Here is an 18,137-nt window from a genome sequence, read left to right on the forward strand (position 1 = left end):
GCGGAAAGCGAGCAACGCTGCGGCACTTGGTCTGGGAATGTGCAGGCAACCGCGGTAATGGGACCACATCCGTTCGCGACGCGTCCGTACAGTACGGGAAGCTTCGAGCTCGCTTCTTCCCGACGCCGCCCCTGCTGCGGGGGCCGCCGGGGACCTTCTCCATCGGCGTCGCCGCCGCTGGGAGGCGGCTCTCAAAAGTTCAGAGTTGGCAGACCAGCTCTGGGCCGTCCGGCAAGCCAAAGATGTCGCCCGAGTCCAAGGACTTCGAGTCGCCACCTGAGGCCACCACAACGAAACTGCCGGACCATTCATTAATAAAGTTTCTTCTCTCTCTCTGCCCGCTGGTGGCCAGTAAAGCACCGCAACAATCACTTTCTTAATCTTGACTTTGGGCAATTTATGCTCGACGGAGTTATTGTATGGTCGCTAATTATTTCATGATTGAGTTGGTCTATAATGTTATGGCGATGCTACCACCACGGCCAGAGGAGCCGTTACGTATAGCCCTCAAAGCTTAACGGGACATGATTTGACGTTAACTAGGTTTCAGAGAAACTTAGCACCTCAAATTAAGCGCAAGGGAATCTAGAAACATGACAAGGTTGTATTTCTTTTCATTTTGCTGTTGATATTCCAAACGTTTAGGTGGAAGACACTAAGCAGGTTTAGATTTTGCGTACGCGAACGGTTTTGGATACCCACAGGGACATTTAATGCGTACCCAAAACGCCACGCCCAACTTGCGTTCTTTTGTACTCGTTTGGGGTTCATCAGTAGACTTTTTTACGTTCTTTTGTAAGTCTGGCGCTTTGCGTCCCCTAACTTTGCGTGCGCAAAATCTAAAGCTTCCGATTAGAAGTATGTACACTTTGCATAAGCATGCAGTTTATTAAGCTCGCTGATGTTGTACTAGCAACTGTCATCCATTATCAGGTAAAATCAGTCGCAGTTTCCCAGACAACGTGACACGCACGCACACACGCAGCCATCGCTTTTCTTCGCCCAACTATGCAATTCACATTGTTGTATGGAACAATTACGTGCCCGTTTCACGTAGTGTGGCGCGAAGTACGTGGTGTTCCAACACATCCCAACTTTTTCAGTTCTGAAATCAAGCTTTGCGGTTCTTGACGGCAACGGAACCTGCAGGATTTTAAAGCAAGTAACTTACTTCGCCTATATACCGCGGCAGATTTTCCCCATCTAACAGAGTCCCGGCCGTCGCACCAAGGGGCAAGGGGCGCGCAGAGGTGAACAGGATTTTGAGGGAGGTGGAGCCAGCTGAGCAAATGTAGGTCACCAGTGGAGGAGGACTCCATTGGTTCGCTTCCCTTTGGTCAGCCTGCGGTGTGTCGTCAACGTGCCCCATCGAGCAATACGAAAGCGAACAAAGAATACGCTTTCAAAACGCTGTAGTAGCTCAACGTGCATTTCCAGCACGAAAGTGCTCGTTGGCACTAAACGTTAGAGGGAGAGCTACCCAGCGCATGTTAAATTATCAAATTTTAATTCACACATCACGAGTAATTGTTTCGCTCATATTGCTCACGACTGCGATCGCGGCTGCTTGCCATAGCTAGGACGCTAAAAATGCCTCCAAGAAGCATCCTCGGTGATCCTGCGTGCATACTGCGTGCTCGGCAACGTCTATATGTCCCCACTGGAGGCGCGGATCGAACGGCAGCTGCGACTAGACCCGATGAGGCCTGATGAGCGCTCGGTGCCGCGAAGCGAAACGTGCAGGAACCATCTTCGAATGCTGCTGCCGCCAACAAGTACTTCGAGAACTGTGCTTCTTACAGTCGGTCGTCGTTGCGATAGCATTGAAAGATCCCCGACTGCTTCTTACGCTTCCCGGCAGCTGAAGCTTATGTAAGCGGGATGCTTTCCTGGAAACGCTGGCTACGAACGCTGTGTACGAAGGCGAGTTTTCTGGTTCTTTCTTTTTGTTTCCCCCCACGGCGGGTGCCGCCGTTGCCGCGGATGCGCGGAGGCTGGCGTCATCAGGATGGTGTTGCAGTGAAGCGAGCGGGGCGCGCCGCTCCTAGCAGCGGCTGGAAAAGGGGCTTGCGTTTGATTTTCCGCGTAAGAGAATTATGTTTTCTCGTATATCCAAATTACAATCCGACGCTATCATCTCTGGAGGTTGTGTGTAAGTCGTACATTACAAATTTTATGGCGCATTTTACTTTAATAAATTCAATTATTTCAGTAACGCCTATGCGCCACGCGGAGGGCCTGCGGGGAAGGGGATGCGCGGTTCGGGCCGATCTTTCTCGCAGGGACAACGTCGCCACCGCCGGCGCCAACACCGACGGCGGATATTCTGCGACATGGGGCCCTTAGCGCTGTCGCATTAAATTACCAGGTGTCTGCAATCAGCGAATTGCTCAGTGACAACGTGGTTTCGTATACTGTTCTTGGGAATTGCAGGAATCCTCTGGTCAAGAGAGAAGTGCCTAAATGCTCGCGGAGCAATTGTTTACCCTGCACTCCCGATGCATTTTCACGTGTGCTAACATCCCCTCCCCTCCCTCCCCTATCCATACCTTGCAGCTGCAGGCGAGCAGTGCCGCACCTACCACTTGTCAAGTGGCCATTGCACTCGCCATGCAAGACGGTCGGAGAGACAGGGTGTATAGCGATTCGAAAGCGGCCGTCAGGGCATTCCGGAAAGGTCGGGTAGACCGGCAGGTAGTTCAAATTCTGAAAGGTGCCAAACCCGGCGACAGCTCCATACACTCCGTCCCTGCTCACGTCAGGGCGATTTAGGGGTTCCTCTGAACCTCAACGGGTCTCATAACGAGTCTGCCCACCGACCGCGCTGCCCTTGAATCGGGCGACTCTCTCCCCAGACACAGAGACGCTCCTATCATGCACAATGAAATTACTAAATTCTTTTACTTAGAGAGAAGGGTTTTCCCGCCGCCTCATTCCAAGCTAAGCAGGCCGCAGGCGGTCACGCTCAGACTCTTGCAAACTAACTCCTACCCAAATCCGATGTCCCTTAACAGCATATCTCCTGAGATTTACCCGAATTGTTCTTGCGTGGCCTGTGGTGAGGTTGCTACTTTGTCTCACATGCTCTGGGGATGCGCGTCGTTGGGCCCGAAGTTCACCAAGGAAGAGTGGGACGCGCTCCACCGGAGTCCCGTCATTGAAGACCAAATCCTGGCCGTCCAGCGCGGCCGCGATCAGGCCGGCAGGCTAGATCTGTCGGTCCCATCGTGGAATTAGCCGGGTGCGCGTTTTATCGCGTTTTGCTGGACCCAACAAACGTTTATTCACTCACTCACTCACTTTTCAAGCGACGCCGTTGTTGTTGCCTCAATACCTGGCTCGCACCCACCGGGGGGGGGGGGGGGGGGGGGGATTGGCCACACTGGATTTATTGAAAGATGCATCTCATAAAATATCCCAAAGGGGTAAAAGCTTACATTCAAAAGGAAGCATTAGGCAACTAAATGCTAATAGAAATTCATAGAAGGCCTATACATAAATTTAACATAAAATGAAAATAAAGTGAAGCGTCCCACAGTCGTACTACTACTCTCTCTTTCTTGTGTTCGCGCAAAAACTTTTTGTGACAAGATTACTTTTTGTATGGACAAGATTACTCTTAGTGTATTGCGTCTCCAGTGCGCATCCGCATATTGGACAACGTGTACATAGTATCTCATTGTACCATATCATAATCATCCGCCACCTACCTTTCCCTGTATTTCCCACTTCCCCATTCCCCAGTGAGGAGTAGCAGGCTAGAGACACGCTCTCCAGGCCGACCTCTCCTCCTTTCTCTCCATTAAAATCTACTCCTCCCTCCTCCTTCTTCCTCTATGGGGAACACAACATTTCGCAGGAAGGTTGCATTGTTACCGGTCGAAAGAAAAATTTAGGTTCTTCAATTTAGTGCCACATAGACAAGAAATAATGACAGAAACACGGAAGGCAAAACAGGTTTGTTTCTTATATCTCCGTTTCGTTTCTCACTTCTTTTCTTACCGTTCAGTATTTCTCTATTTACTTACTTAGTAATTTTACATTCTCTCATGCGCCTGGACATTAAGGAGAGTGAGGGAGTTACTTGCGTTCAAAATTAACAATATTACATATTATAAGCTTATAAAATACTAGCGATATTTGCACTCGCCATATTTGCCGAAACAACAAAACTGACACAGAAGAAACGAGACGAGTGAAAAAGAAAAGAGATAAATTAATTTTACCCCGAAGTCAGTAAGGTTTCCAGCCTTGTGGTAAATTGAATTCTGGGGCTTTACGTGCCGAAACCACGAGTTCATCACGCGGCAAATTTTGACCACCGGGTTTTATTTAACGTGCCTCTAAGGCACGGGACACGGGCGTATTTGCATTTGGCCCCCGTCAAAATGCCGAAGCCAGGATTTGATTCCACGGCCTCGTGCTCAGCAGCACAACGCCATAGCCGCTAAGCCACCGCGGCAGGTTGTCTCGTGGTTTTAGAGCGCAGCCCTCCGTGCCGCAGCTCGCGCGTTCGTCGTCGTCTTCCACAGCTGCCTCCGTTGCCGCTCATCATGCTACCGTTCACATACTGCCCCTCCCTCTGCGAAGGCACTTACGGTACTGGCCCACTCCCAGTCGGTGCGATTATATATATATATGCGTGTGTGTGTGTGTGTGATGCGAAGTGGAGTCCAGTGAGTCATCTTCTAGTTCAGTGCCCGCGACCGGGCCGGTGGGCTAGACCTGCCGGTCCCGACGTGGGACTAGCCGGTTGCTCGACGAGTTCGCGTCCTCGCCGGACCTGCATTAAAGTTTATTCACTCACTCACTCATCTTCTAGTTCAAACTTGAAACGAAAGCATAATGGGGCGTTATCAGATATAGTTACTTCTTGTTTTCCAACAGTTTCGGAAGTGAAACTTCCTTCATCAGGGCCATTTCGGCGGATATCGTTGTCATGGCCGGAACAAAAAAAGTGGCGTGAAGAAGCACAGTGCAGAAAATGAGAGGAAGGTGAAGTGGCAGAAGCTCGAAGACAACGACTAGCTTTTTATTGAAATGTCTATTTAAGTCAGCATGGCGCTTCAGTTGCAGAGATTTTCCTCGCTCAGCCCCAAGCGAATTTTTTTCCCCTTTCATTTCCCCATGGAAGTGAAAGACGACCACGAGGGAGCCCGCCGCGTGAGATGAGAAGATCACGCGCATCGTTTCAGGACGTTCGTTGCTTGCTCCGCCAGCCCGCTTGAGCTGAGGACAACCGCTGCACAAAGGCGCAGAACAAGGAAGGACAAACGGTGAGCGGGAATCTCGACGCAGTTACACGGCTACATGCAGTCCTGATCACATCTAACATTGTTGCGCAGAGAGAATGCAGTGCGCGTTTGTGTAGCTGCAACCCTGACCTTGCTCTGCTGTAGCCTGCCTTTCCCCAGTTGATTTCTCTGGTTTCGTAACGAGCTCTTAACGGACAAGCTCACTATAATTTTTTATTGGTAAGCTCCTATTTTATTAGTATATGCTGCTTTATCTCACTTTGTCTGTTATGACATAGCTTTAATGTTGCTTGTCGCGTTTTATGTCATTTTAACCTCTGCCACCGTGTTTAGCGGAGTTCTAGCGTGGTAGCGCTAAGGGCCCAGTGTCGCAGAAAATTCGACGTTAGCGTCCCTCGTCGACCGTCGTTTCGGCAAGAATCATTCCCAGCCACGCATACCCAACCACGCAGGCCATCTGTGTAGCGCAAAGAAGTTGCTGAGTAATTGAATTTCTCAAAGTAAAATATGTTAGAAAAATCGTAAACTTCAACTTTAACAAAACCTACAGACCTGATAGCGTCAGATTGTAAATTGAATATACGAGAAAACATCATTCTGTTACGCGGAAACTCAAACATAGATCCCTTTTGCAGTGTTTCTACCATTCATAGACCTGCCACCGCGCCCGAGACTTGCACGCACCAGCGCGCGGAAATCTCGGAGGCCACGGTACGGCGCGCCTGGTTACATGCAACACTTCCAGATGGCACTCGCCTCTGCCGCATCGCGGCCCACGCAAGAGGCCGCGTTTCTACTAGAAAGCTCGCCTTCGTGCATAGCGTTCGCCGCCAGCGTTTCCCGGTAAACATTACGGTTACATAAGCTGCCGTTGCCGGGAAGCGTGAGTAGTAGTCAGGGATGTATGAATGCTATAGCGTTTCACTCTTAAAGGCGAAGCTTAACCGTCCTCCAAATTCTTTCTTTTCAACGGTGAACATGCAAGTTTATGTAGCCGCTGTGCCTCATTGGGCTCTCAGGCACTTTCAAGTGCTCTATGACCGCTTTTCGTCTGTGGGACACTCAAGGTCTGTAGTTGGAAAATAGACTTGACTCATATTTTTGCAGTGGCCGAAATATCTGTCTTACGTTCTTTAGTGGGGGAATGGGAACCCCATACGCGTGTGGTATATGCCAACTGCTGCAGCGCTGTTACTGACAGAAATTCAGGCCTTCATTTAATCAAGCGCAATGTCAGGCTTAAATTACTGAAGATCGCATCTTCCGCGTCATTGACAGAGTTTGTATTTGTTATCAAAAGTGGTCGCGTATCGTGAAAGGCGCTGGTATAAAGTTGTTGTTCACAATTTTAATTGTCTTTTTATTCTTTACTTTTTGAAACCACGTAGGTTAGCTTGTTATCGTAGTGCCTGAGAACATTTATGGTCAGGTATGAAACGCAGGTAGCCGGAACGTTTGCAATACTAATTGATATAAATGTCCGTTGGGCTGCAATCTCCAAATTAACCGTTTATCAATTGCATGCGAATATTTTCGCGAGTTACACGGGGGCCGTTTGTCTTTTTCCCCTTTCTAGGTGACATATCCGCGGCAAGCAGTCACGCCAACTTGCGAGCCAAGTGGCACTGTAGGGTTGGCTTCCCCCAACCATGGACGACCAGTCGAAGCAGTCCGAACGCCCGCGCCGAAGCTCCTCGGAAGCTGGAATATCAGGTGACAAAGGGGCCAAAACAGCTCCACTTCCTTCGGCACCGGCAAAGTCTCTCGCTCCTACTGCAACAACCGAGAAGCACAGGGCGGGACCCCCATTGCTCCCGGACAGCAGCGGGCCTCCGCCTACAGCCAATGGAATCCCTGCTGCAAGTCAGGTTCCGACAGTAGAGCCTCCCGATCCAGCAGGCGTACGCCAGCCGGCGGCTGGTCCTAAAGATGGAGCCAAACAGCACGTAGACACTGGTACCCAAGTTTCGGCCACGACAGCGCAAGGTCGAATCTGGCGACGCCGCCGAAAGAAGCACTCTTCGCGTAAGTCGAGGAAGGTTACGGAAGCACAACCCGATTCAACTTCGCGCCGAGAGAAGAAGCGTCGCTCTAAAAGGCGCAAATCAAAGGCGGCCGCCGCCGAAGCTAGCGCTGTAGCCGCTAACGAAAAGCGACAGCCTGGCGCAGTTGCAACACTCACCGCCGCAGACGCTCAAGGCAATACGGGTGAGCAACCGGCAGCAGCGCAAACCGTCCAAGACTCACAAACTGCTGACGTTGGCGGTGACAACGAACATCAGCAGAAGGAAGGAAGCGAAAGTTCCTATTCGAGGCCGAACGACCGGTCTCGAGAGTCAGCAAGCCACGCAGATAGCCCGTGCGATGCCGCCAAACCAGGCACTGTCGGTGCCGAACAAATGACTATAGAAGCGTCCGAAGGCCAAATAGAAAGCGTAGCTTGCGGTAGAACGGAGAGCAACAAGACAAGCAAATCTCGCGGCACAGTGACGGTGCGTTCGCCTACCTTAACGGCACAGCCACCTTACGTCAAGTGGAGACATGGCGGTGGAGCAGCAAAGGCGTCTGGTGCCGACGAGGGAACTGCCTTCGAACGCCACGGCAAGAGAAGGTTGTCTACGTATTCTTACACTACGCTGCAGGAGCTGGTAAGTGGAATGCCATCAAAATATTAGATTCAAGGGCACTGCGTTTTGCGGGGGAATGTAGGCAAGCCGTACACAGTGAAAATTAAAACACGTGCGTCCCGTGATTACATCCCAGCTGAGTATCAATCTGACCACACAAGGTCTAAATAACACGTTTTTTTTCTCTTGATTATTGTATCATCACCATGTCGGTCTAAATAACGTGTTTATTTTCGTGATTATTCCCATCACAATGACAAACCTTTGAAAACACACGCACAGAAGTTCACAGGAGTTCACAGAAAGACGGAGGCTTGTGATCAACAGTGGTTGAGCAAGGAACGTCGCTTCAATCTGCAGTTAACGCTTCATCCAGGGGACTTGTATTAACCAGGTGTTATCGGAACATTGTCTACAGCGACACTTCTTGTTCAACCATTGTTTTAACAGACGCGCGCACATAAACGTACGCACCAATGTGCGGCATACCTGCTTCGAAGCAGAACCATTAGCACTGTTCTCATAGTCGCTTCACGCCCACGACGAAAGCTGAAACTCGGCAAAAGCGCGATAGGGCGTACAGCTCTGTCGCTCGCTTTCTCGACCTCTCGCAGGCGACTTCGCTGAAGACCTACACGACGCCGGCGCGATTGGTCACGGTCAGCCAGCGGTCCAATCCGGAGTCTCAGAACCTCGACAACGAGATGAAGTACCTGCCGTTCCTGCTCCTGTTCGCGGCCGTGTTCGTGTCCATCGTGGCGCTCCTCTTGTGGTTCATGGGCGCCACGTTCCAGCACCACGCGCAGGGCGTCTGCGTGTCCCACGCGTGCGCCGAACTGGCGGCGGCGTTCGACGGCGTGCTCAACTACAGCGTAGACCCGTGCGACGACTTGGACGCGTTCGTCTGTTCCAAGGGTCTGCGCCATGGATACGGAGCCAGAGGCGGAGGCCGCGGTGCGCTGAGCGTCGTCGAGCAGGTCATCCGGGACTACGAGCTGCAGATGGTCAAGCTGTTCGTTGACGGGGACACCGCTTTCGCGGCGTCCGGGTAAGTTGGTCGGTCGCGACAAGAGTCTACGTCTAAAGGCTGTCTCATGTGCAGTGGCACGCGCGGAACGAACGAAATCATTGATTTCAAAGCGGAAGCTTTACTAACCGCGTCGAGCCGAGTTTCGCCGTCGCCAGCAATTTGACCTGCATTTGACCGCAGCTGCGGTAGCCTTGATACCGCATCACGTGACTCGCCGCGCCGAGCTCCGCCGCCGGCTTGGAGCATGCGCTTTCCGCAGCTGGGCCGCCGCGTGACTCGCCGCGCGTCTGGCTAAGAGGAGCGCCGCGCTCGCCTAGGCAGTGCGAGCTTGGCCATGAATGAGAGCGAGGCCGGGCCGTCTTCTCTGAGCGTTTGCGGGGGAGCGGGGTTGGCTTTGAGCCGTCGTCGTCAAGTGGCGTCTGGCCACCCCGCGGATATCTCCCAGCGAGCTGCTTCACTGGAGATGGTCCGGAATGCAACAGGCGTCACACCGTAGAGATCAATGTAGCGACCGCGTTCGCACCCTGTCTGTTTGTGCTTCGACGCTGCGCATGTTCACGGTGTCTCTTTGCATGTCAGCACTTGCGCTTTCCCTGTGGCACAACAGGCGTAGCACTGTCGAAAGATGCGTGTGTATACCCAAGTCTAATCACAGTCATGTCTAGCCAACGACCTAGGCACAGCCGTTACACCTGGCTTAACGATGATTGTATACCGAAGCATAATAATTACAGCTAAATCAAAGGTTAACCAAGTTAAACCAAGACTTAGACAGGTTGAACCAAGCTTTTGCTTTGCATATCCAAGGTTAGCTGAGCTAAGCCGCAGCCAGTTTTTTCTTGCAAATGGGGGTCCTGAATGGAGATCCGGATATCACCAAGCACCGGCTCACAATTGTATTCAGCCAGTGCTTGGCGATATTAGGATCCTTGCATTAGTCGCAATAAGTTGGCACGTGAGGTACTAGAGGCCTTTCTTATTGGTAAAAAAGGGGAAGCGTGTTGCAGTGACTCGTCGGTTGCCCTACGAAGAAAGGAAATTGAATTTATGACATTTTTCTGTAACCGTAACGACCTAATAGGAAACCGCTAGGTGTGACATGGTGTTCAGTTCTGCTTGGTGTGTTTGGTCATTTGGTTTTATTAGGCACTATCAGTGTTCCTGGGTGTTGTTTTACAGCTTTCTAGTACTGGTTGGTTTTGTTTAGTTGTTTTATTGGTATTGACTTTTCTAGCTTTTGCTATGAACATGTGACTCTGCTTTGCTAAAATTTTCGTCACTAGGCTTAGGCAAAGATAGATGTAAGATCCCTTGGAATATAAAGGTGCATGCGGCCTTTGGAATTTATTGCTGTTTTCTTGATGGTTGGTTGCGATAAGCCGATTGTGCGATGGTCATATGATAGAGTTCCATTTATAAATTAGAGCCCTGTTCTGCCGAATAAACAGTTGGTAGTCCAGCCTCTTTCCTGTCTACTTGTATGGTTCTTGTGTGCGTCTTTTTTTTTTTTTTTTTGCTGTTTTCTTTTTCTTCAATCAGGTGATCGCGAGAGGAACCGCGTCGGTGACACGTGGGCGCGATTCACAGCTGCCGCCGCAAACAAACCTCCGCTCATGCAGCGCTTTGTTTCCATATCTGTGGAGCGAGCTACTTGGCGCCATCTCGTAGTCATCGTCGCCGCAGAGCCCGTCTTGCGCGGCACTACGCTTTTCTTCTCACGCTTTCGCCATATCGCCCTCCTTCGCTTTCCGCCTCATAGTACCGGTGCGCCCTCCTCCTCCGCTTTCCTCCTCGCGCTCTCTTCGCTATCGCCGTCTTTCATCTCCCGCTGCACTGCGCATTTGCTCTTTTATCCTTCGCTGTGCTCGTTCGCCCGGTTACGAGGGACGCCGAGGCACGCCGACGTTCAATGCAGGAAGTGGCGCCTAGGTGCTGCGCTCTAAAATTTCAGAATTGTGGGCCTTGTCTATATGATGGTGAGCGCAGGTTTGAGTTTGATGGTTTATACCTACTATGGCCGGTTTTATAAGAAAACAGGAACTATCAAGATAATCGCTTCGGGTTTTGTAAAGAAAAGGAAAAATAAAGGAGACCAGGTCAAGGAAATTGAGTTGTATCAATCCGTGTTCGGTTAGTTGTATAGAACTAAAAACTGGAAGCGAAGAGCACGAATATATTTACCATCAAAATAGACGAAGCCCCGTTCACACTGCTAAGCTATACATGCTGACTCTATTGGACATGCTGAGGTGTGAGGGAAGGCGTCTTCTAGTATATCAGCCTTCCTGCCCAGATGCCGGAAGACAAAGCATTTGCAAAGAGTGCATTTCAATTTTTTTGTGCAAGAAATGCACGCCTCTTCCAATAGACCAGCTCACGGACTAGAATTATGCTAGCTGCCACAGGCAATTATTTTGTTAATTTTTTGAAAGTGTTCGCTGAAACACTCGGCATAGTGCATCTGACGCACGTGTTTGCGGGGCGATTATTTTTTAGGTTTTATGAAATTTTAAAAGATCCCCTGCTGCAAATAACGTGATCCTGGTCCTTGAGGTACATTGTTCAGAGAGACGGACATTACTCGCACGAAACATCGAAATGCGTATTAAATTAATCGAGAAAAAAATACTAATTAACTTCTCAGTTAGTTATTTTCCGGCGCATATAGCAATTAACGAATTGCAAGCGGTAAGATTGTCAGGAATATCCACTTTGAAAGAATTTCCTGAATGACACCAGTTTGGAGATATGCGCCATCCAACTCATCGTAAAGAATGCACTATTGCTCCGCTTACTTTTCCATAAAACGCTCTTTTATGCGTTGAAGCCCCTCCCCCGCATAAAAGAAAAAGGGGGGGGGGGGCTTTAAGGAATAAAACTGAACTGAACTGAAGGCCAACAACAACTGGAGCGCTCATGTATTTCGTACCACACTTTGGGAAATATCTCGGAACTGGTATCATCGCGGAAATTCATTTCAAGCGAATGCGTCTTGCAAGCTCACCGGCTACAATTCGTAAATTGCAATATGCATGCCGTAAGGTAACTGATCAAGAAAGTAATTGGTAATTTTTTTGTTAGGTAATTGTACGTGTGTCTCGATTTCTCGTGCTTGAAATCTCCCGCCTGCTCGAATACTCCACCTAAACGTCAAGAATTATATGCCATAATGTTCTATAATGTGCTATATGCCGCCTGCTGAACAGGCGACATTAAAAAAAAAATTCGTCAAACTTAAAAGCGATCACTCCGTACATAGTTCGGGAAGGTGCCACCGTACAAGCGAGTTGCGGGCTTACGCGGGCCCTCAGAGGTGCGATATAATCATTGCGCCACAAGGATGCTATTACTGTTGTGTTAGAGCAGTATATGTCATTACTATCGCTAATCTTATTTCACGTCGCACATCTAATAAATGGCTGCTCTCTCTCCACGTAGAATGGTGGCAGAGTTCTTGCAGGAGTGCAGCAATGGCCGCTACGAGAAACCGCCGTCCGTCGAAAGCTTCCGCGAGTTCTTCGAGTACGTGTCGGTGCCGTGGCCTTTCGACCCGCCAGGGGGCGGCGGCAGCAACAACGGCAGCGCGGAAGAGGTGCATCCCTTGGAGGCCGTCCTGGACCTCAGCCTCAAGTGGGGCGTCGACACCTGGTTCCGCGCCTACGTCCACGTGGTGGGCCGCGCTCGGCTGTCCTCCAACTTCAGCCACTTGCCGGCACTGTTCATCGAGGCGAGTGGATCGAGCTCAGAAACGCGTTTAGTAGAGTACTAAAGTACGGTTTGGGGCGACGATGTATCCCGTGGAACCTACCTCGGTACGTTGTCATAATAATACGCGTTACGTTAAATCCATCTCAAAATTAGGTGTCGGAACGTAAAATACTCGTCGGAAAAAAACAGTCGGGGAGAGCGCGCACGCGTAAGGGTATATGGAAGTGGTCTCGTCGTATTCTCGTCGTCAGCCATCGCGAAAATTGACACCGAATTGGCCTACACCGTTGCGTCGTCACAGACGACAAAACGCACTACTGAGGTGCGTTGCGTATACCGCGGATTGACATTAAAAAAGAGCACTACGCACCATCAAACTGTCAATCAACACGCCGTGGTACACCTCCTTTAAGCCAAGAAGAAAGAAAAATTGGCTCAGGTTGAGCTCTTGTATACCTAGTCATCACGAGCGAAAGATCTGTTTGGCTTCGTTTTGCAAAGACTATGCACACAGTGTTTCTGTAAAGTTACGCCACAGTCTTTCACGCACGCTGCACATGCTGCCGAATGGGTTGTCCGTGAAGTCGTGGTAAAACTTGGCCATCGCAATCGAGCTTGCCGCCAGCCGAAGGGCGTGATTCGTCAAACGTTCGTTGTGGGTGCCCTTGCTTGTATCCACGGCTTCGTCTCCTTCTCCTTGTTGTTGTTCGTGTTGCTGAACGACGGTGATGGATGCAGTAGGTTCGATCTTTGCACGCTTCCGCGCTTGGTAAACTTCTCTATAACGTGCTAATCTGGCCTCCCTTTGCACCTGCGTTTCAGCAGGCAACTTTGCCTTTGCTTGAGATTTCGCAGCCTGCCGTTAACGATATCTACTGGATGATTGGATTCAGCCTATCGCTTGCGCTGAACCGCACGCGCTGATGGCTAAAGCCCCTTAAAGGGCCCCTCACCAGGCCCCATAGCAAATTTTGGTTATACACAGGAAGTTGTTACGTATCCTCTAGGGAGCGTTCTGCTGCAAAAAAAAAATTTCAGGTCGGCTTATCAATAGCCAAGATAGAAATATTTCAGGGCCGCGAACCCATGATTTCAGCAGGCGGGCTCCACTGCCAAGCAAGGCGCTCTCTCCACTCGCCCCGTCTAGCGTACGCAAGCGAAATTCCTTCCCTACGTTCTCCCATACCGGACATCGAGGATCGCGTGACGTATTCGTCACAGGCCCCGCCGTCATATTTTTTTCTCCATGCTTTCTTTTTAAGCGCTACGCACTTCCGCCGATGGCGTCGTGCGCGAGCTGTTGTTTCGTTCGCGCAGCGCACGATTTTGCGCGCTGTGCACAAGGAAACATGACTAGCGGTATAATTCAGTGCTCCACGAATATTGAGACAGAACAAGCGGATCGAAGAGCATGATCACGCGCTGGAACACGGTAGAAAATATCATAGTTTCGGTACCTGCGCACGTGACCGCAGGACCGTGGGAACAAGCAGACGAAGCGGAAGTACGAGGGGCGTTCAATAATGATTTCCCCTGACCTACTTCCTGTGGACGGAGAGCAACGAAACTTTGCAGATTTATTATTCCTTCCCTGCATAGGTGCCACCCAGGGACACACACTTCTCCCATCTTTTTATGCAACTCTAAACGCCTCGCTTGTAGAAGTCGACAGGTTGCTTCAAAAGCCATGTTGTGACTTCAGAAATTAGATTCTCATCACCAGGAAAATGCTTGCATTCCAAATATAACTTCATTTCTGAAAAGAGGTGGAAGTCCGATGGTGCGAGGTCGGGTGAATAAGGGGGAGATGCGGTAGAATTTCAAAGCCGCAGCAGCGTGCTTCCATCTGGGCAACATGTGAGTTGTGAACTGGGGCATTGTCTTGTAGAAGGCGGACACCTTTGGTGAGCAAGCCACGTCTCCTGCTTTTGATGGCCTCCCGCAATTTCCGCAGCAGGGAAGCATAGTATGGCCCAGTAATCGTGGCACCCTTTGCTAGGAAATCCATGAACTCCATGCTGGTCCCAAAAAACATTGAGCATGACCTTGCCCGTCGAGGGCTGGGCGCGTGTCTTCTTTGGAGGTGGTGAATCCAAGTGCTTCCATTGCATCGACTGGACTTTTTTCTCCGAATCATAGTGATGGACGCAACTTTCATGCTGTGTAATCAGAGTGTTGAAAAAGTCATCCTGGTTTCCATCGCACACGGTCAAAAGAGCCTGGGAGCATTCGACTCGTTCCTGCTTTTGGAAAGGTGTGAGCAGCCGGGGAACCCAGCGAGCGGATAACTTACGCACATTAACATGGTCCTGAATGATTTTTTTCTATGGACCCCACACTAATTTTGGCATTTTGGGCTAGGTCTCGAATGGTTAAGCGGCGATTTTCCACAATGGCGCCCTCCACTTGCTGGATGGTGTGTTCATCGATAGCGGAGTCGGAGCCATTTCCACCGAAGTCCCACCACATTTGAATTGACGATGCCAGTTATTCACTACATCATATGATGGGGAATCCTCCCCACAAACCACTTTTATCTCATTGAACGTCTCCCTTGGAGTGCGGCCTTTCAAGTGCAGGAACTTGATGACTGCTCTGTATTCCACTGCATCCATTATCACACCTCAGACCACTTCAGCACCTGTAACAGAAAGACCGTTATTAGTTCAGAGTTGCACATTGGCACGTGACCCATAGGGACTTTTGACATTACACATGCGCAGTTTCAGCATCCTGCAATAAACAGAAGTGATTCAGGGGAATTCTTTATTGAACGCCACTCGTACATCTCTCTTGCTTCAGTGCGAAGTAAAACAAAAAACGCGCAGACATTCCGTTTGTGTATTTCATTATTTCTCTAAACTTCAATTCGTAAATTCAAGCAACAGATTGCACAGATAACATGTTGTCTTGAATAATTCTTGAAGTCACGTGTCACCACGAGCGACGTCACACTGCGGACGCGATTACGTAGCGCGGGGCACGATTGCGTCACCGTCCGGCTTGGAGTGCGGCGGCCGCGAGAAGGAAAAACGGCGTTCGGTTTGAAATTTGGGATCTTTCCGCGGCGCGTAGCGATGTAATACTTTGCAGACACGATCGTTATTGCGCAATGTATGCTCTGCGCTTGTCAGCTCAAAAGGGGCAGACCTGGTGAGGGGCCCTTTTAACTTCGTAAAAAAAGTAGCGCCACGCTTTGAAGAATGCCGCCCCTCCTTGCGCGTTCTGGTCGAGGCCGACGCAGCGTTGCCATTGGCCTAATGGCATCACGTGGGCCCTCGCCCCGGCTTCGTTTATTTACAGTCGCGCTTCAGCGCCATTTTCGCTTGAGAAGCGTCTACGCAGCGGCGAGGAGCACATGTTGGCGCCGTTGGTCTTCTGTGTTACTTTGGTTTGCGAACGCCTTGAACTGTTGTGGCAAGTGCGACGTCGCTTCACGGCACTTACTATCACAGTAACCTGCTGCGCCTTCGTATGTCAAAATAGTTTCAGCAAAGACAAGAAGCTCTTCTCGATACCATCCGGTAAGCGCTAGGGGTTAGGAAGAAACACCGATTCATCGAATAGGGAGGGACAACTTCAGACCAACATTCTCCACATGACTTTACGAGGTAGTTGCGAGTCTCTGATAGTATAGTCCTACGTGACGCGTACTTCGTTTATATAAACGAAGCGGTACGGTCGTATTTGGCACGCTTAATCATATTGTACGCCAACAGGCACACGGGCACGCGAGGCTGCGCGCGAAAACGTCATAACGAAACCTTTAGGATTCAGCGCATTCCTTTTGACAAAATTTGGCGCTCGAGCGTGAAAACTCATCTTAGGAAAGCAACTCTCTGCATTTTGCGGTTACCAACTAGCCTTCTTCTTTGGAGCGAATAGCTTTGTTTGCCTCTTTTGTTCGTCTTCGTCATTGGCGGTCGCCCAGTGGATTTGCGATACAAAGGAAAAGTGTGCGTGCTCTCCCGAAACCGCGTTCGTCGCCGAACGACAGCATAATAAGTCTTTGAGACGTACGCGTTGATTCGTGTGAGCTTGTGTAGGTTAAGATGCGGCGGTGGAGCACTCGCAAAGAAAACGTGCGGTCGCCCGCTCGTTCACTGGCTGGTTTAGTCGTCGTTCGCTCGTTCGTTTAGTCGTTCGCTCACTCGTTCGTTCAACTATTAGCTCGCTCGACCACTATATTTGTCTCTGAGACGCACGTAATGAGACAACAAATGGTGCCTCAATACGAACGATTGCATCATTTCACTTACCGTAATTTCGGCCGCGTCATAGCGCGGCAACTCTTTGCGCGGTCGATACTTCACTAAAGTCACGTCTCGCAAATGTTATTTCGGAGTGAGTGCAACCGTCCTCAATGCATGCATCTTGGTGCAACTCGGTTCGCGACGAGTAAGTCACTTCGTGATCGGACGAGCTAACGCACGATGAAATGTTATTCGCGATGAATCTCTAACCAGAAAAAATAATGCACTTGTTTGAGCCTGAATGAAGCGCTGTTACCGCATTACCGATTCGCGAACGAATATTTAAAAAACTGATTTAATTTTCTACAGTGTTACGGGAACGAAGGATTAAGAACGGGAGACTATTTACAAGGCATACTTACAAACGATAACTGCAGAGCTGGTGAGTTCAGCCACAGCGGACTCTCGACAGCCAGCGAGCGTTCGTCGTCTTCGTCGGGGCGCCCGCGTGCATCGTACCGCAAGAAACACGCCATATGCATGCATCATTACTCCCGGCGGCAGAAGCACCGTCCCGGAGCGTCTAAATATCGGTGATAACAGGAGAGCAATACGGTTTGAGGCGTGCGACATGCACAACGTCAGTGGAATTCGGGGCAGATGAGGCACGGGTACCGACTGGGGCGATTTCGTATAAGTAACTGGAGTCACGACCCGCAGCACTCGATATGGGCCTGTGTACCGAGACAAGAGTTTTTCTGACAGGCCAACGTGACGAGTCGGTGACCACAGGAGTACCACAGATCCAGGCGAAAAGTGGACGTCTCTGTGTTGGCCATCGTACAAACCCCGTTGCTTATTCCCTTGGGAGGTCAGGAGGCGAGCTAGGGCAATTTCGCGTGCTTGGGCTGCCCTGGTGATGGCATCAAGTGCATACTCGTTGGTCTCTGCTGCGGCGAATGGTAGAGATGCGTCCAGTGGCAATGTGGGTTCTCGGCCGAACAACACAAAGAACAGGAAATAACCGGCAGTGTCGTGACGCGAAGAATAATAAGCAAAAGTGACATAGGGTAGGGCAAGGTCCCAATCACTATGGTCGGACGAGACGTACTTTGCAAGCATGTCTGTTAGGGTACTATTCAGATGCTTCGTTAGACCATTAGTCTGTGAATGGTTAAGGCATGTCAGCTTCTGCTTGGTTGAGCAGGACTGCAGGAAGTCGGCGATGACTTGAGAAAAATGTCCGACCACGGTCTGTGAGCAGTTGGCGTGGAGCACCATGCTGCAGAGTCACGTCGCGTAAAAGATCGGCGACATCTGTGGC

At 50.3% G+C, this 18,137-nt stretch overlaps 1 protein-coding gene across 1 annotated transcript in view; it reads left to right on the forward strand.

Moving 5' to 3' along the window:
* Positions 1 to 6,629: 6,629 nt before the first annotated feature.
* The window catches only part of LOC126524173 (uncharacterized), a 33,873-nt gene continuing 22,365 nt past the window's right edge, over positions 6,630 to 18,137 (forward strand). Inside the window, exons 1-3 of the mRNA XM_072286955.1 lie at positions 6,630 to 7,903; positions 8,497 to 8,930; positions 12,351 to 12,643. Coding sequence (XP_072143056.1) covers positions 6,905 to 7,903; positions 8,497 to 8,930; positions 12,351 to 12,643 — 1,726 coding nt within the window. The 5' untranslated portion in view covers positions 6,630 to 6,904. The remainder of the gene's footprint in view (positions 7,904 to 8,496; positions 8,931 to 12,350; positions 12,644 to 18,137) is intronic.

This window comes from Dermacentor andersoni, chromosome 3, assembly GCF_023375885.2.
Source record: "Dermacentor andersoni chromosome 3, qqDerAnde1_hic_scaffold, whole genome shotgun sequence".
In the NCBI taxonomy this organism is placed as follows: domain Eukaryota; kingdom Metazoa; phylum Arthropoda; class Arachnida; order Ixodida; family Ixodidae; genus Dermacentor; species Dermacentor andersoni.